Source organism: Hyperolius riggenbachi, chromosome 7, assembly GCF_040937935.1.
Source record: "Hyperolius riggenbachi isolate aHypRig1 chromosome 7, aHypRig1.pri, whole genome shotgun sequence".
Lineage (NCBI taxonomy): Eukaryota > Metazoa > Chordata > Amphibia > Anura > Hyperoliidae > Hyperolius > Hyperolius riggenbachi.
This window is the reverse complement of record NC_090652.1, coordinates 27,745,089-27,759,443: the sequence shown is the minus strand read 5'-3', so window position 1 is coordinate 27,759,443 and position 14,355 is coordinate 27,745,089. Positions and strand designations below refer to the sequence as shown.

Here is a 14,355-nt window from a genome sequence, read left to right as displayed (position 1 = left end):
GTTCATTGTCAGTTTTGCACCTCTGTTCGGAGGTAATCATTCAGCAATATCCTGAAGAACTTTGGCAAGGGACCGACCAGTTCCTGTTTCTACAGACCTGGAATACTGAACGGGGGCCGCATTTTCCCTGTAGGTTCTAACGGTGGTTGCAATTCCTTGCGACCCACCTTTTAAGGATAAATACATTGTATTTATTATTTATTGCATTTATTATTTTCCGGGTCAGAGTTCACAATCTGACTGACGTCAGGGAGTGAAAAAACAAAATCGTTCTGCTAATGTGCTTTGAAAAGCGCTTTACAGTAAAGAATTAAAGGTCACCCGAGGTGAAAATACACTAATGAAAACGATTGCATCTATCCTCCTAAAAATGACTAAGATATTCCACTATTTTATATTTCAATCTACTTTTTACTGTTTTATGGTTTTTGCTCAATGACACATTCATTGAAGTATGCCAGAGCTAAACTCTATGAACTATTGACCTTTTATCTCTTTTCTGCTCTTAGAAGCCATTTTCTGCTAGGAAAGTGTTTTATAGTTGTAATTTTTTTTATCAGTGAGGGTCACACTGTAGTCTGACCCAGGCCACTTACATACCTGATGCTTAACTCTTTCGGGCAGAGAAAGAATAAAAAAATAAATAAAAAAAAGGGAACACAGCGTAGTAATTTGTGTGCTTAGCACTGTACATACACATGTCTCACGTAATTTGTCACCTTGGGTATCCTTTAAGTTTTACAGCTTAACCTCCTTGGCGGCAATCCCGAGCCGAGCTCGGGGTATGCCGCCGCGGAGGATTTCTCAGGCCCTTGTGGGCCGATTTGGATAATTTTTTTTTTTTTAAACATGCAGCTCGCACTTTGCTAGTTGCGTGTCTTACCTGATTGCCACCGCACCGCTACCCGCCGCAATACAGGCCCCCCCACCCCTTGCGCAGCCTGGCCATTCGCCGCCAGGCTATGCTATGGGGTGGATCGGGACTCCCTGTGACGTCACGCCCTAACGGAAATCCCGTTGGGATTTCAGGATGGGCTTGATTGCCGGCGGTGATCGGAGGGGTGGGAGGGACGCCGCAGGGAGGGAGGAATCATGTAGCTAGCGATAGGCTAGCTACATGATATATAAAAAAAATTTTAAAAAAAAGGCTAAAAAAAAAAAAAAAAAACTCCTGTGGCCGCAAATCAATTGACCGCCAGGGAGGTTAAAATGTAGGTAGCGACCCGGTCATTTTCCACCTGGCATTTTGGTGACCACAGGAATCATCATCCTAACTTACCCTATGGGGACAAGGTTGTGCGGTACAGGAGATATAGATGGCCTCTTGCTCATTTGGAGTGGTCCATTGGCTGTATACAGAACATGGAAAGCTCAGTGTTCTCCCCAGGCTCTTTTAGCCAGGTGTGGAGATATATTGAGGTGCTGATGATATTAGGGAGTACAGAAACCTATTCTATCATTTTTATGTCTGCTGTATATCTTTCAGAGGTGGAGGTCAGCCAGTATGACTTGAAGATATTGGCAGCTAGCTTCATGGACTATTAAGGTGATTGTGTGTGGTGTCAATAGACAGACAAAGGGAACCTCATTACCTGTTTCTGGCTGTCCAGAGGAACTGTACGCTTTTGTATTAATGTAGACAGCTGCCATTGTCTTCAGTGAATGGACCAGTCCCCTTCAATAGGCAAGGAAGCTTTTTGATGTCTGGTAGGATACAATCGCACCTATTGAATTCTGCAAACTTCAAGAAGCTAAAACAGGAACCCCTTTGAAGTTTGCATATCACAAGAAAGATTATAACAAGCGTTCGGTGACGTCACAAACTGCATTAGTTCCTGGGGGCTGGACATTAAATGCCCCAGGGGACACTTCAGACTATTTAAAGGGACTCCGAGCAGTGCAGAAACTATGGAAAGATGCATATCATTTTAAAGCTCTCTTTCTCCTCTTCCCAATGATATATAAACCGCTGCCCTACGCCTTTTAGTTTTCGCTAGTTTCGCTATTGAAATTGCCGCGGCCGTGATTTCAATCGCGAAAATAAAGTAAACTAAAAGGCGTAGGGCAACGATTTAGGTGTCGCCAGAAAGAGGAGAAAGAGAGCTTTAAAATTATATCCATCTTTCCATAGTTACATTGTATGACACAGGCCGACTTTTTCTGCTGAATGGAGCTGCTGACACTGGGGAAAGTGTCGTCCTGTGTAATACAAGTAACTATGAAAAGATGGATATATCATTTTAAAGCTCTCTTTCTCCTCTTTCTGGCGACAACTAAATCGTCGCTCTACGCCTTTTAGTTTTCTTTATTTTCGCGATTGAAATCACGGCCGCTGCAATTTCAGTCGCGAAAATAGCGAAAACTAAAAGGCGTAGGGCGGCGGTTTATATATCATTGGAAATAGGAGAAAGAGAGCTTTAAAATGATATGCATCTTTCCATAGTTTCTGCACTGCTCGGAGTCCCTTTAAGCTGACCCAGGACAGCCACCGGTATCTGCTCTTGGAGTTAGCGCATAGCTAGAGTTGATCTCGACTTCTGGTCGAACAAGCAGCATGCTCCTGCCAACAACGTTGAAACCTTCAAGTTGGTAACGTTTTTAATCCCCATTTTTATTTTTACGCAAATATCCGTGTGTTTTATCTTTGTAACTTTTATCTTGTAACTATTTTTACTTTGTTTTTTGTAATCTTTTGTATATATTAAGTTCTGCATTGTTCTATGTTTTCCTGGAATATTAAATTATTATTTAATAAGCTTGACTTCTGGCGTACTAAACTAACACTCATAGCCTAAAGGAGACTGAAGTGTAACCATGTATAAGTTCATGCCTAATTGTACGCTTGAGCAACACTACCGTATGAAATTGTAATTGCATTGTGTGTGGGGGCGTTTGTCATACGTTGGCCTAAGCGCGCAGCTGACCCAACGTACGAACAACGCCAGTGCGAGTAGCGACAGCAGAGTGGCTAACAGTATCATTCGGAACGACTGTTAGTGGGTCTTTGCTTCACGACAGTGTAAGATTGCAACTGTGTGTGTTTGTGGGTGCGTGGCGTTCCCGTATTTGGCCTAAGCGCAAAGCTGACCCGAATACGAAAACGCGGAGTGCACGCTGAGGACTCAACAGCAGAGTGGAAGTGTCTAGCGAACAGCTAGTGGTGGCAGTGAGAGGTGTTCTGAGGGGTCCCAGCCTTGTTTTAGCTTGAATAAGGCTGTTCCCCGCTTAATCTGGTCAAACCCGCAGTCGGGAACCGTATACGCAGGCGTGCCGCGGGCCGGTTCCTGACACCAGGTGCTCCACCCAGCTAGTTTTGGTGACCACCCGGCTGTCATCGGCTCACCTCCTCCTATGCTGTAAGCAGAGTTGCTCACAGAAGCACTGGTCCTGCATTCTTTCATCTCACCCGGCTACTTTTTCATGCCACCGGCTAGAAAAAAATTTCTGGGGAGAACAATGAAGCTATACACCCTGGAGCCATTACTAACCAGGACATGGGAAGCCTTACCTCCATCTTTAGCAGCTGCTCCTCCACGATCATCTTCAGTGTGCGGCGGTCTTCTGAGGTCAGCGTCGAGTGGCCAGAATGAGCCAAGAACTTGGAGCGCACAGCAGACTGGGTGAGGGTGCTACAGAGAAGGAGACATGCCAGTTTTAAGGTTGTCAGTAACTGCTATCTACAGATATATGTATTGAGGTTTGTTTATACCTCGTCCAAACCCCCCCCCCCCCCCCCACGTCAATAGCCCAGCGACACCCTGGCCAAGCACTGTGTCCTCTCTCAGGACTACATCCTTCATGTATATTTCTGGGAAACCTAATATTCTGCAAAATAGGTGGGCACTCTGGAGAAAACTGGAACTCAACTGACTCTGGTCAAAGGGGGCCTGAAGTGAGAGGAATATGGAGGCTGCCATCTTCATTCTCTAACAATGCCCATACTCCCCAACCGCCCTGTTTTCGTCGGCATTCTCCCGCTGTGGGAGGCTTGATCCCGCCTCCCGTGATAGCCTGCCTGAGTCCCGGGCTGAGAAGTCAGGATGGAGAGCGGCAGAGCGATCATAGAGAACAGAGCAGTCACCGCGGGACTTCCTACACAAAAGTGAGCAATGACGTCAGTTACAAAGCCCTGGTGATTGCTTTGCTCTTTGCAAAGTGGTGCCTGCTTCCCCATACAGCTCCTGTTTAATTCTGTCCTCCTCACTGTCTGCTCCTAACTAATGTGACATGCGGGGGGGGGGGGGGGGGGGTCCTCTGCCTGGCTGTCACACTCTAGCAGCGGTGCCCTCTGACCTTCCTCCCCCCTCTCTGCACAATCTCTGGAGGGATAGACACTGGCTGCAGAGACCTGCTGGAAGATAAGGCACAGGCAGAAGCTGGACACACAGGATCATGTTATGGCCCGTACTCACGGGCTGCAGAAGTTGCCTGTCGCCAGCACACGTGAGCGTGTGGGCGACAGGCCGGCGACAGCTCCTCGCCAGGTCCCTCCGCGTACACACGCGGAAGAGGGACCAGCGGCGAGGCGGAAGCTTTCGCCGACGTTCCTCCTCCCCCCGCCGGAAGCTCCATATGATACAATGGAGGTTGCTGTCGCTAGTCCGCGTACTCACGCGGACTAGCGACAGTTGCGGGGGAGGTGCGGCGGCGACTGTCGCCATGCGATTGAAAGTTTCAATCGCATGGCGACATGAGCGGCGGGCGACAGTTCGGGGTGCGCGCGCGTGCCGCGGCCCATACTCACGAGCGACCTGTCACCGCAACACGCGCGCGCCGTGTGTTGAGGCGACAAAAGTCCCTCGTGAGTATGGGCCATTACAGAGGAGGACTGTTATCTCTTATCATGATCATCTTCCCTCCAGCAACAGTGCTGTAAGGTCTGTGCCCTCCAGTCATAAATGATCCAAATACATTGCCATAGCTCCCCTCTTTGGGAGCCCTGTCCCTCTGTCCCCCTTTCTTCCTCATTTGTCCCTCTTTCTGTGTAAATATAAACACACACACACACACACACATTTATATTTCTCTACTAAAAATGTGATTGACTCTAAACTTTATTCCCATCCTTTTAATTGATATAGTACTAATTTTAAAATGTTAATATGATGGAAAATGAACCAGGATAGAAAGGACCAGTGTGGTTTGAATTATAAAACAAAATATTTTTATGAAATCTTTATGGTATGCGTGACTAGGGGCGTGATTAGGGGCGAGGCTTAAGTGTCCCTCTTTCTCATCTCAAAAAGTTGGGAGGTATGCAATGCCTGTTGCCTGGTTTCTGTGCTTTTTCTCGACTGATGCAAAAATATGAAGAAACAAAAAATGAAGTGAAGGTTTTAAGGCCCCTAAATCATGTTCAAATAGTATCAAACAGAACTTTTAATTACATAGATGGGACAACATATAATAAAAACCGTCCTTATACCAGGCAACAATATCACCAATGGCCTAATGCACGTTTCACGGCTATGTAGGCGCTTCTTCAGAGGCAAAGAGTCGTATCAAAGGTTGCGGCAGGAGGCAAAAAGTATTAGCGGCAGAGGGTCAGCAGGACAGTCAGCCAATCAGCAATGTTTAAAAATAAACCAAGTTGTGCTCATACGTTTACACACCCTGGCAGAATTATGAATAGTCATAGAATATAAATTATATGACAGAAACTTCTTACCCTTATGGTAAGTGGTTGGCTGAAGCCATTTATTGCCAAACAACTATGTTTACTCTTTAAAGGGACTCAGAGCTGAAATAAAAAGATTTTATACATACCTGTGGCTTCCTCCAGCCCCTATACGCTCTGATCGATCCCATGCCGCCATCTTCCACCTACGATAACCGAGTCCCGTCACTGACGCCATCGGAGCCAGCTATGCAGAAGTGCGTCCTATACGCATCTCTCCAGCAGGTGCTGGAGAGATACGCAAACAGAGCACTTCTATTACGTTAGACTGTCTCCAACTGACGGAAGCGCAGGGACCTGGTTCCCAAAGCTGCAGGCAGCGGAGAATGGTGGTGTGGGAGTGATCAAGGCGGATGGGGCTGGAGGAAGCTCCAGGTATGTATAAAATCTTAATGTTTCAGCTCTGGTACAGTTTAAATCCCAATCGCGACACAAACTACCCAAAATCACCCTGATCAAAAGTTTACATACCCTGGTAATTTGACCTGCACACATCTTGACACAGGTTTTAAGAGCTTGTTCACAGTAAGAGTGTGATTTTTTTTTTTTTTTTTTTTAAGTGCTGTCGATTTTTTAAATAGTTTTAAAAGCGCTTGAGTGTTCTCACATGTGCGATGAGCTTTTTTTTTTTTTTTTTTTTACAAGCACAAACGCAGGTCCTGCACCATTTCCTGAGCGATTGCGCTTAAACACAAAGTATAGGGAAATCGCAAGGCGCTTGAAAAAGCACGTTGAAAAGCAATTTGATGAGCGCTTTAAAAAAAACCACATTGTAATTCTTCAGTTCCAGGTCAAAGCGTTCACTTCCTGATGGATTTAAAAAACCAAACCCGCTAATCGCCACACAAAAGCACTTAAAAGGCGCTTTACTAAATCGATGGAAAAAGCGCTCACAAATAGTTCAGCACTTGCGCTGGCTATTTAGAATGTGAACAAGGCCTGATGGCTAAAAAGTAACCATCTTCACCTGTGATCTGTTTGCTTGTAATATTAGTGGGTATGTGTAAGGTCACAGAGTTGCTGGACTCCTGACAGAACCTTGCATCTTTCATCCAGTGCTGCACTAATTTTTTGGATTGTAAGCCTGGAGGAAAAGAAGATTTTGTTTTATTTCTATCCTCTGAAAAATGGTTAAGAAATCAAAATTCTGCCAGGGTATGTAAACTTATAAGCACAACTGTATGGCGGTCTCCACATCCCTCATGTGTATGGTGTATGTACACACCATACAATTTTCTGTTAGGCTGGTAATACACTGATAGATTCTGAGCCATTTAGATGGCTCAATAGATAATTTCTGACATGTCCGATCTCCCGCCCGATCATTTCGCCGTTCGATTTTGCGTAGGGGACAATGGAAAAAGGTAAGAGAATCGCCCTAGGAAATCGAGCGACGAAACAATTGAGCGGGAGAATCGAGCCGCTTATTCCCTGCATAAAGGGGCCCATACACCTAACAATTTTCCCGCCGATATACAGCAGATTCCATCACTGTGATCGAATTTGCAGTAAAAAATCGTTGCGCAAACGCCGGCAGGTTGGGAGTGCGTCCATAGCGGCCTTCGAATGCCCGACGACTGACGCTAGCAGCAAAACATTACCTGATCCGGCCGACGCGTATCCCCGCTGTCACCGCTGCTCCTTCTCCACTGGACTCCGGCAGACTTCACTTCTTCCTGTCCCGACAGGAAGTTTAAACAGTAGAGCGCCCTCTACTGTTTAAACTTCCCCAGGCAGGAAGTAAAGTGAAGCTGTAGCCCAGAGCGGAGAAGAAGACAGCAGAGACCAGGGGACTCGCGCCGGCCGGATCAGGTAATGTATGCGGAGTGTCGGGGGCGGGATCAAGCGGCAGCTCCACAGATTGTGAATCGGTTTCATAGTGAAATCGATTTGCAATCTGTTTGCAGTAAAGGCAGCCATACGATCCCTCTTTGATCAGAGAGGGATCTATCTGTTGGTCAATCTGGTGGCAAATCGACCAGGGTATGGCCACCTTAAAGAGACTCCGTAACAAAAATTGCATCCTGTTTTTTATCATCCTACAAGTTCCAAAAGCTATTCTAATGTGTTCTGGCTTACTGCAGCACTTTCTGCTATCAGTCTCTGTAATAAATCAATGTATCTTTCTCTTGTCAGACTTGTCAGCCTGTGTCTGGAAGGCTGCCAAGTTCTTCAGTGTTGTGGTTCTGCTATGAATTCCCCATTCCAGGCCCCTCTATGCACACTGCCTGTGTATTATTTAGATTAGAGCAGCTTCTCTCTTCTCTCTTACAAGCTGGATAAATCGTCCTCTGAGCTGGCTGGGCTTTCACATACTGAAGAATTACAGACAAGGGCAAAGCTGTTTGCAGGAGAAAAAAGAGCAGCCTGAAACTTCAGTGCATGAGAACTGCAGGGAGAAAAACACACAAATGATCTCTTGAGATTCAAAAGGAAGTCTGTATACAGCCTGCTTGTGTATGGTTGTATTTTCTATGTGTGGACATACTGTACATCAACCTACTTCCTGTTTTGGTGGCCATTTTGTTTGTTTATAAACAAACTTTTTAAAACTGTTTTTAACCACTTTTAATGCGGCGAGGAGCGGCGAAATTGTGACAGAGGGTAATAGGAGATGTCCCCTAACGCACTGGTATGTTTACTTTTGTGCGATTTTAACAATACAGATTCTCTTTAAGATTATTTTCTGTAAAGTACTGGTAGAGACTGGTTATTATCTCTAGTGCATTGTCTTCTGGTTATCTCCTGCTGAGTAGAACAATGCCCAATTGCTTGGCAGATAGATGGTTAGATAGATAATTTCCAACATGTTGGAAATTATCTATCTGGCAGGTAAATCTAATGCTGGGCATACACGGCACTTTATTTCCTTATCAATCGAGCCGCTGATGGCTCGATTAATAATATCCGACAGGTCTGATGACCTGCCGTATAGATTCCCCGCTCGATCCCCGCCGGCGGACAATAGCGGGGAATCGACTGGCTGATAAGGAGCGCCGGCGGGGACGAGCGTGAATCGATCCGCGCGGACGAGCGGGGATGCGCCGGCATCGAGCATAATGCCGGGAATACACGACTTGATTTTCCGCTTGTTCGCTTCGGCGCTCGATTTCAATAGGCGATTCGCTTATCTTCTGCTCGTTTTTGTTATCTTTTCCCATTGTCCTCTATGCAGAATCGAGCGCGGAAACAATCGGGCGGGAGATCGGACGTGTCGGAAATTATCTATCGAGGCATCTAAATGGCTCAGAATCTAACAGTGTATTCCCAGCATATCAGAAAATTGTATGGTGTGTACCTAGCAACAGGGAGGCGCGTCTTCAGATTATTAATCATCCCCCTTCCCGTATGCTGATTTGAGTCCAGGGGTGTGGTTTACAGTGAGCAGGCAGAAAAAGGTTGCTGGGGACTTTTCAACTGGTTAAAAATAATTGATCTAAATCATACATGTCAAACTCCGGCCCGTGGGCCAAATCCGGCCCTCAGAGCCATTAAATTTGGCCCTTAAATGGTTTTCCCTCTTGGCATTCTGTTTGGCCCACTCTAGACCTCCAGGGAAGCTATATTGGAGGTAAAGCCCTAGAACACCAGGGAAGCCATATAGGGCAGTGTTCTCCCCAGGCCCTTTTAGCCGGGTGCTTCACCCGGCTAGTTTTGGGAAGCACCCAGCTGTCATCTGCTCACCTTCTCCTATGTTGTAAGCAGAATTGTGGAGAGAAGTGCCGGCCCAGCATTCTCTTATCTACCCCCCCCCCCTCCCCCGGCTACTTTTTCATGCCACCGGGCAGGAAAAACATTCTGGGGAGAACACTGTAGGGGAAAAGCACTAAATACTATATAGGGAAGGGTGGGGGCCACGAGACACCAGGGAACTATATAAGGAAGTGGGGGGCATTAGACACCAGGGAACTGTATAGGGGAGGGCCACTAGACCCTGGGGAAATGTATAGAGGTTAGAGAGGAGCCATTAGACACCAGGAAACTTTATAAGGGAGGAAGGTGGCCAGTAGACAGAGGATGGCCCACAACTCTGTCCCAGTGCTAAATTTCGTCCCACTTTGTATTACTACAATAATAAGAAACGCTGTTCTATGAACATGAAGTATAAGATTCAATCCCAAATTAAACAACAACATGCTCAGATGACACCGTATTCCAAATAACTCCAGACATTTTTGGATTTAGATATGCGATGTTATAAACTTACAACATAGGCCGTAGCCGGCAGCCTTCGAGTACAGAACAAAACATCTTTCTTGGCAGAAATACCAATTTACATGGGTGGACTTTTTTTGGGTCCATCATGGGGGAATTTTGTAACCATAGAAACCATGCTAGCGGAGACTAAATTAACTCCATCCACTACCGAAAAGAGTGACTATAAGACACTAGCTTCCCCAAAAAGAGTGCAAGCTGCGTGCATACATTTGAGGGGGGTTGGGGGGATTATAGCTACCTTATTTTGTTGGCTAAACAGCTAGTATTTAGTTCCTGTAGTCTTCATCTCAATAGACCCGTTGTGCCCTAATTACCTGGGGCATTCTCCAGCCCCTGGCAGCCTGTGTGTCCCTTGCTGCAGCTCCGGTCCCAGCCATTCTCCCCTCCTTAGAAGCCACTGACCTGTCCAGGTCAGCGGCTACTGCACTTGCGCAAGGGCTGCATACTTGTGAGCTATGGGAGCATGCTTGCGCATTAAAGTGACTCTGTAACAAAAATTACAACGTTTTTTCTACCATCCTACAAGTTCCTAAACCTATTCTAATGTGATCTGGCTTGCTGCAGCTCTTTCTACTATAACCATCTCTGTAATAAATCAATGTATCTTTCCCCTGTCAGACTTGTCGGCCTGTGTCTGGAAGGCTGCCAAGTTCTTCAGTGTTGAACTGTTCCTCTATGCACACTCCAGTGTGTGTTTTATTTACATAAGCCAGCAGCTTCTCTGCTATCTTATCAGTGATAGAAGAGAGCTGGATAAAAATCCTCCTCTGGAGGCTGTGAAAGGAGCTGGTCTGTCACATACTAAGGAATTAACGACATAGGCAGAGCTGTCTGCAGGAAGCCTGTAATGTTCAGTGCATGAGAGCTGCAGGGGGACAGAAGGTAAACACACACAAGTGATTTCTTGAGATTCAGAAGGAAGGCTGTATACAGCCTGCTTGTGTATGGATGTATTTTCTATGTGTGGACATACTGTACATCAACCTACTTCCTGTTTTGGTGGCCATTTTGTTTGTTTATAAACAAACTTTTTAAAACTGTTTTTAACCACTTTTAATGCGGCGGGGAGCGGCGAAATTGTGACAGAGGGTAATAGGAGATGTCCCCTAACGCACTGGTATGTTTACTTTTGTGCGATTTTAACAATACAGATTCTCTTTAAGGCTATGTTCACATTATAAATCACAAGCGCTAAGCATTCTGTGCGCGTTTTTTCAGCGATTCACAACGTTTTCTGAGCGTTGGGCGGTTTTGTGTAAGCGCTTTTAAGGAGCGATTCTTTTTTTTTTTTACTTCCGTGAATGCTTTGACGCAGAAAAGAATAAATGTATTTATTTTTCGGGAAATTGCTATACAAAGTGCATTTTCAAGCGCTTAGCGATTTCCCTATATCTTCCATTGAGTCAAAGCACTCAGAAAATGGTACATGCAGTGCTTTTGGAAGCAGACCATAATCGCCTGGGGAGAAAGCCCCAGGCGAATACATTTCTTTGTTTTTGCCTGATGTTTCCTTTAACCTTTTGGGGACCGCCGCTATTAGATCCTACGCCGCACTTGTGGCTGTTCTAGCCTGATGAGACGTAGGATCAACGCTTCCCGACTTTCCGCTCCCGACGTGATCGTGCGCACCGGAGAAGGGAGATTAAGCTGTCATGACAGCTGACATCTCCCCTCAGTGATCAGCAGCCATCGTGTATGGCTGCGGATCACGTGATCACTACGATCGCTGGCAGATCATAGTGATCTATTTGACAGCTGCAGCGGTAGGGGAAAAAGTAGATCCACTCACCTCCCTGTCATTCCCGTGACGATCGGTGCCTCCCCCCTCCCCTCCACAGCTCTTGCCAGCATCTCTGCTCCTTCTGACGTCAGCGCCAGGTCCTGACTTGATGATGTCATCAAGCCGTGACCCGGAACTAAGCGGCAGTAGGAGCGGAGATACCGTCACAAAGGTCCACTGCAACTCATCGCTGGAGCCTGGAAGGTGAGTGATGGCTGCTGACAAAAGGTGGGGGGGGGGTGGAGGGTGACACCATGCCCAGCAAGCTCCTGCAGGGATCCGGCTGCCTGACCCCCTCCCCCCAAATGTGCCCCTTCCTTTCAGCAAAAACGCCGGGTTAGGTGGCAGGTCCTGAAAAGGTTAAATAGGCATTATAAGGAGAGCAGAATGCAGTAGATTCAGGATACTCACTTTTACACCAATTTTCCCGCTTACAGCATCAAAAACACTTCCTATAGATTGTTGTACTGTACATTGTCATGTAGCCCCGCCTTGACAATGACGTTTAGCCTAGGCTGATTAGCTATGCAAAATTCTCCCACCCTACCCCATAGCATTCTGGGAGACCAGGTATATTTCCTACTGGCTTTGGAATTCTCAGTAACTAAACATTCCACAGAGATCACCTGACAGGACAAAAGACATTGCCCAGCGTTCTCCCCAGGCTCTTTTAGCCGAGTGCTCCAACCGACTAGTTTTGGTGAGCACCCGGCTGTCATCAGCTCACCTCCTCCTCTGTTGTACAGAAAAGCACCCGGCCTTCCATTCTCTCATCTCGCCCCACCCGGCTACTTTTTCATGCCACCCGGCTGGAAAAAAATTCTGGGGAGAACACTGTTGCCCCTGTGATAAATATTAGCAAGGTGACAAAAAGATTTTACAATGGGCAAGCACTGACTAAATAATTTATTAAAACAATAAAGATTTAATGTATTCATTATGTTATTTTCACTACAGTTTACCCCCTTTTGTGCCACCTCAGTGTTCTCCCCAGGCTCTTTTAGCCGGGTGCTCCACCCGGCTAGATTTGGTGACCACCCGGCTGTCATCGGCTCACCTCCTCCTATGCTGTAAGCACAGTTGCCCTGCATTTTCAACTCGCCCCACCCGGCTACTTTTTCAGGCCACCCGGCTGGAAAAAAATTCTGGGGAGAACACTGCACCTGTATTCCCCTGTCCCCCATATGCGCCACCAGGACCACCTCTGTACCCCCTTTTAGCCTCATTTACCTGCTGTCACCCTTTGTGCCACTTTTATTCCCTTTTGTCTCCCCCCCTCCACTAGGCCAATTCCAATTCACGATTTCCTTCAAATCAAGCTTTGTTCCCCCTCTCTTTCTTTGTGCCGAAGCAGTGCTTTTCGGTGCTGCTAGATTTGGGCGCAGCCGGCGCCACCATAGACTACAAAGGGAATCACAACTGAGAAGCGCTCAGTGAGTAACGTCAGAAGACTGAGCCGAGGTTGCTTAAAAAAAACAAAACAATAAATTCGGCCTCCAGCAATCGCTGGAAGCCGAATGATATCATTCCCCCACTATCCATGGCGGCCTGGAGGGGGAATAGTAATTAATACGGCCGGTGTTCCAACATTTTAGCATACCCGACAGAATAGCATACAAATGCTACTGAGCATGTGCAAAGTCATGCAGATCATACATTAACCCCAGAATGCCTATCAGCAGCACTAACCTTGCAACCCGAGTTAGCAGCCTGGGTGCTGGTGTGCAATCTCCACTATCCAAGTGGACATAGCGTTAGAATAAAAAGTTGTCCAAGCGAAGCGAGGACCGAGCCCACAGCCCAGCGTGCGGGCAAGGGGACACTGATTCTACTAAAAAGGGGTATATCACTTGCGTACATTTGAAATCGGCGCCGGTAGACTTGGGCGCAGGATTCAGCCGGTATAAGGCTGATCCTGCTTCTGCACAAGTCCGGCCCGTATTAATTACTATTCCCCCTCCAGGCCACCATGGATAGTGGGTGATTTGAAATAATTTGGCTTCCAGCGAATGCTGGAGGCCGAATTATTGTGTTTTTTAAGCAACTTCAGCTCTGTCTTCTGACTATGCCGACATTACTCACTGAGCGCCGCTATAGACTGATTCCCATTACAGTCTATGGCGGCGCTGGCTGCGCCCAAATCTAGCAGCGCTGAAAAGCACTGCTCCGTATCATGTTAAATGTATGCTGTTTTGTCAATGTACGCTAGTACCGGGACTTGTGCAGCAGCAGGATCAGCCATATACCGGCTGTATCCTGCGCCCAAGTCTACTGTCGATTTCATATGTATGCCTTTGTGCACCCTCTGTGTCTCTCTCAGGCAAAAACGTCCAACACAGCGCAGGAAATGTGGGCGCAGCTGGCGCCACCGTAGACCATAATAGTTATTATGGCTCTAATGGTGCCGTCAGTAGACGGAGCTGAAGGTACTTTTAAAACACTGTAATTCCCTACCATCCACGTAGACCTAGAGGGGGAATAGTAATTAACGCCGCCAAGCCTTGTGCAGCAATTTTCCTCTTCGCCGCCGTACGCGGAGACGCGGCAGTAAGGGGCTGCTCCCAGGGTCAGCTGAAACAGAGATAACAATAGGGATCGGAACACGGAGTTAGCGCAAATGATGGTAAACGGTGGCAAACTAACGTACAGGCGCTGACCATTCACTAGAATTGGCAGTACT

General features: G+C 46.8%; 1 protein-coding gene across 1 annotated transcript in view; it reads right to left on the bottom strand.

Annotated features, from left to right (window-relative positions):
* The window catches only part of HIRIP3 (HIRA interacting protein 3), a 55,811-nt gene that overhangs the window by 40,908 nt on the left and 548 nt on the right, over positions 1 to 14,355 (bottom strand). Inside the window, exon 2 of the mRNA XM_068243786.1 lies at positions 3,509 to 3,629. Coding sequence (XP_068099887.1) covers positions 3,509 to 3,629 — 121 coding nt within the window. The remainder of the gene's footprint in view (positions 1 to 3,508; positions 3,630 to 14,355) is intronic.